Genomic DNA, 5,185 nt, shown 5'->3' with positions numbered 1-5,185 from the left:
CACTTTGTAGACCAGGCTGGCCTCGAACTCAGAAATCCGCCTGCCTCTGCCTCCCGAGTGCTGGGATTAAAGGCGTGCGCCACCACACCCAGCTAAAACTGGAGTTTTAAAGTCATGAGCTATAAGAGTCTTTCTTAATAAAGCAAGCAATTAAGAATACTTACTGTTACAAAGGACTCTGTGAATTACAGATTCTAAGTCATCACCTGACTGCCAACAGTGAACTAATTACTGAATTACCTTCTAAGCAATTCCTGGGTCATGGTGAGCCATAGAGAGCAATTGGACCTAATAAATTGTTAGTTTCGTGATGGCGAATGAGAACGGTGGCGCTTAGTCTCAGACATTTAAACACTTGGTTCCAAGTTGGTGCTGCAGTGTAGGTGGTACAATCTTGCTGACAGAAATATGTCACTAGGGGTGAGCTTTTGAGTTTAAAAAGTTTCATCTACTTCCAGTTTGCTCTCAGTTTTGATTCCTGCTCATGGTAAGGGATGTCAGCTCTCAGTTTCCTTCTCCTGCCCTCAAACCTGCCACTTGCTGCCCGGCTTCCCTGCTGTGACAGACTTACCACCCTGGCACCATAAGCCCACATAGACTCAGGTTACGTGGGCCATGGTGTTTTATCACATCAACAGAAAGGTAGCACAGATACGACTTGCCCAATGACTGACTCAGGTGAGCTGTGCTATCTACCTATCTCAATCACGTGCCAACCTCCGTATTCTCCAAGCAATATGTTTATGTTGGACTTGATGCTTCTAACATCTTTACAAATACACATTAGAAAAAGTTAAGCTGGGTTGGGCAAAGTAGAGTCTTCTCATTAAGAATTGATTCCCAGAATGTATTTACCCTTCTAATAAGCTTTAGCTGGTGTTCTTAATGTTTGGCCCAGCTCAGGGAATTGCTCACCTCTGTGGGACCAGCGTATAACATAGGAGATGGAAAGATGGCAACAATAGTTGACTTGGGATCCAGGACCCTTTCCTCCAGTACAGCTGCATGCTGTTTCATCCTCCATTCCAGAGGTACGTCATCGTCCTTGGTCCAGCCCCCAAGAGGGTGGAGCAGGAGGACTGGGTGCTTGTAACCCCTCTCCAGGAGCCTGCGGCGGGTGTCCTGCATCAGGAGGGCATGGCCGTTGTGGACAGGATTGCGCAGCTGGAATGCAAACACGGCATCTAGAAAGGAGGAGCCAAGGTTCAAAGTTAACAATCTTGCTTGTCTGTAAGAACAGATGGGAGGATTCAGTCTTCTAGCTGTTGATAATGGGAGACTATGCCTGGGTTGTTAACTTAATTGCTTGGACAGGACAGGATGCAGAGGCAGGAAGCCACCCAGGAGAAAATAGGACTCAGGAATTAAAACAGGTGCTGTCTACACTTTTTCTGAAACCCTGGACTTTAGCATTCACCTGCCCCCTTGTACCTTTATGAGCCCACATATATAGAGCCCACAGAAATGTGCATGGAGACGACAGTCTACAGATGAAAACCACACCTTCTTAAATCCTGAAAACAATGACACTCAGGATGGACTCATGAAGTCTATTTTTTTTTTTGTCTAGTTCTAAAATCTAATTAATATATTTCCATTGTAGGAAACTTAGGAAATATAAAAAAGCCCAAAATGAAAAATGAAAATCATTGCTTCCTATCATTACAGAATGAAATGTGAAGAGGGTTTCTTTCTTGTTCCACCCCCTACCCTCCACCCCAAGAGGTGTCACTGGCAGTCTGGTGCTCCCAGAGTCCTTTGTGCTTCTATAGATAGAAGTGGGTTAAGTACTTTTTTTTTCAATTTTCTTGTTTTCCAACGTTGCCCGTGCTATGTGTGTGTGTGTGTGTGTGTGTGTATATATATATATATATATATATATATATATACATATATGTATATATATTCTGCAAATGCTTTTGCACTCGACAGATACACTGTAGGAATTATTCTGCACTTGCGTATTTTAAACTGCTGCATAGTGTTCTAGCATGTGAGTGTAGCACAACTGTGATCCAGACAAGCCAACAGATCTCATCACTTGGAGAGATGGCTCCAAGATTAAGAATGGTGTTACTCTTTTGGAGGACCCAAGTTTGATTCCCAGCACCCATGTCAGACAGCTCACAAAATGCCTACAACTCCGGCTCTGGGGGATCTGACTCCACAGGCACACATATACATGCCCCTCCCCCCCCATCTAATTAAAAGTAAGATACTTCTTTTTTTTCAACATAATATTTTTCCTGTTTCTTTGGACATTTCACATCATACACCCCCCATCACACTCATTTCCTAGTCCTCCCCATGTCCACTCTCCTCGTGACCTTTCCTCTCAAAAAAATAAAACATTAAAAAAAGCCAAGCAGGTCCAATTTGTGTTGCCTGTATATTCTTTGGAATATGGCCAAACTCTCAGTGGCCTGCCCTTAAATAGAACCGAGTCGATCACCTCCACACCCCTGCCAGAAGCCATCAATTGTGGAGACCTGCAACTCAGCATCCCTATCACACTTTAAGAGTTCTCTTCAATGGCGTCCTGCTTAGGCTACTACTTTTGGGGGGTGTGAGAGTGAGGATTGGGGTGGGGGTAGACGTTGTCACAGAAGCCTACCCTCTTTGTCAACTGTGCACCTGCGGTCATCAACATCCCTGCAAATGAGTTTCCTTGCTCCTTACAGTCGGCTGGAGCCTGGATCATGGGCATCTACATGGTTTCTGGCACAGCATAGACCACAACATGGGCCCTAGCTGCATTAGGACCATGGACCCAGACAAGGCCCTTGGAGGCAACCTGGACCACACATCACCAGGGCTTTTGGCAGCAGCATGGCCCACAGATATCAACATGATTTCAGATTGCAACACAAACCATGGGCATCCACATGGTCTCAGGTGGCAGCGCAGGCCACTCACATTAATATGGCCCTTGGCAGCAGTATAATCTATGGACAGCAAACCTGACTGTCTTTATTCATATATATAATTCAGCTAGGTGTGGTGGTACAGGCCTATAATGCCAGCATTTGGAAGCAGAAGTTGGATCAAGAGTTCAAGGTTGGGCTGGCGAGATGGCTCAGCAAGTAAGAGCGCTGACTGCTCTTCTTGAAGGTCCCAAGTTCAAATCCCAGCAACCACATGGTGGCTCACAACTGTCCACAATGAGATCTGATGCCCTCTTCTGGTGTGTCTGAAGTCAGCTACAGTGTCCTTATGTATAATAAATGAATCTTTGTGCCAGCGTAAGCAGGGACTGAGTGAGTGGTGCCGACCAGAGTGAGCAGGGTTGACTGGAGCGAGCAGAGGTCCTAAAAATTCAGTCTCCAATAACCACATGAAGGCTCACAACCATCTGTACAGCTACAGTGTACTCACATATGTAAAAGTAAATCTTAATTAAAAAGAGAGAGAGAAAGAGAGTTCAAGGTTACCATTGGCTATATAATGAATTCAATGCCAGCCCCTAGATGGGGGTAAAAGAAAAAAATCCAATTCCCAATACACTTTTTTTTTTTAAACTAGAGTGCTAAGGCATATTGACAAATGCTCTAGAACCTGAATACGTACCAGCATTCATGTCTTTACACTTCTGTTTGAGCTCCAGAGGCGTAAGGCGATATTGGTCCAGCCCATCGTCCCACCTTATTCTCTCTAGCACCTGTAGGTCTCCACCAACAAGCCAGTCCCCACTTTCCATCACCATCTAGAAGGAAAATCACTAAAGTTAATGGTAACTATACTGATTTTTAAATTTTATTTGAAGAGAGTGTGTGTGTGTATCTGTCTGCTCGAGAGTGTGTGTGTGTATCTGTCTGCTCGTGCGTGCATATTTGTGTAGGCAAGTGCCTGTATGTGTGGAGGCACAGACTTGGGAAACTTCTTCAGTAGCCCTTCACATTATTATTTATTTATTTTATTTTATTTTTTTAAAAAAGATTTATTTATTTATTATATGTGTGTACACTGTAGCTGTCTTCAGACACTCCAGAAGAGGGCATCAGATTTCATTATAGATGGTTGTGAGCCACCATGTGGTTGCTAGGATTTGAACTCTGGACCTTTGGAAGAGCAGTCAGTGCTCTTAACCGCTGGTGAACCATCTAACCAGCCCCACATTATTTTTTGAGACAGGGTTTCTCACTGAACATGTAGTTTGCAAATTTGGCTAGACAGACTGGCCAGTGAGCCGCAGGATCTGCCTGCTTTTACCTCTGTCAGTGGAATCACTGCCTGTCTTCAACCTTCCTGGCCGTTGGACTTGGATATTTTACATGGGTTCTGTGGGGATTAATCATGGGTCCTCTTGCTTGTGCAGCAAGCTCTACTCTGGCTGAGCCTTCTCCCCAGCCCTCCTGGGCTTCTTTTTGACCCATCTTGAGTTACTGTTCTGCACCATTTCAAATAGTATTTATTGAATTTGTAATTTCTTTCTTTTTTTTTATAATTTATTTTTTTATTAGGTATTTTCCTCGTTTACATTTTCAATGCTATCCCAAAAGTCCCCCATNCCCACCCTCCCAATCCCCTACCCACCCACTCCCCCTTTTTGGCCCTGGGGTTCCCCTGTACTGGGGCATATAAAGTTGTAATTTCTTTAACTTCCTGTGGTCTTCACAAAAATTGCTAGGGAGGTGGCATGGACAAGACCTGGGTGAGTTCCAGCAGCGAATTCACACAACACAAAAGTTGCAGACTGTCTCCCAAAGTTTTTGTTTATATGGATTATATCATCAGCTAACATATTGGAAATTCAAGCTGAGAAACGTCATTTTAAAGTTGTAATGAGGCAGGGCAAGATGGCATCGTCACTAGTACTGTGGTACTGGGCTTGTTTTCACAGCTGTTGGCCCCCGCCTGCCTGCTGAGCTGCTCTTTAACATGGTCAAAGTTCTGCATCTGGGAGCCAGTCAATGCCAAATCTAACTGGGTGAAAGTTGGGCTGTCCTTGGGCACCTTGGTTTTCGTGTGGATTTATCTCATCCGACAACACAGTGAAGATAATTTGGGGTATAAAAGAACAAATGGATTGGAATAAACTTTGGAAATGATAACAGTCTACGCCATGTGATGATCACAGTCATTCCTCTAGATTCACCCAGAGTTGAGGATCTGAGAAAAAAGTTACATGTATCAGTCAAGTCAACACATACATTTTTGCACTGTTTTTTTTTTTTTTTTTTTTTTT

General features: G+C 43.9%; 1 protein-coding gene across 4 annotated transcripts in view; it reads right to left on the bottom strand.

Moving 5' to 3' along the window:
* Papss2 (3'-phosphoadenosine 5'-phosphosulfate synthase 2) overlaps positions 1-5,185 on the bottom strand; it is a 71,961-nt gene that overhangs the window by 2,912 nt on the left and 63,864 nt on the right. For all 4 annotated transcript variants that reach the window (XM_029472299.1, XM_021151270.2, XM_029472298.1 and 1 more), the window contains 2 exons: positions 3,568-3,703; positions 916-1,184 (listed from right to left, as the gene is read on the bottom strand). In XM_029472299.1, coding sequence (XP_029328159.1) covers positions 916-1,184; positions 3,568-3,703 — 405 coding nt within the window. The remainder of the gene's footprint in view (positions 1-915; positions 1,185-3,567; positions 3,704-5,185) is intronic.

This window comes from Mus caroli, chromosome 19 (genome assembly GCF_900094665.2).
Source record: "Mus caroli chromosome 19, CAROLI_EIJ_v1.1, whole genome shotgun sequence".
NCBI classification, from domain to species: Eukaryota; Metazoa; Chordata; class Mammalia; order Rodentia; family Muridae; genus Mus; species Mus caroli.
This window is presented reverse-complemented; position numbering and strand designations above follow the sequence as displayed.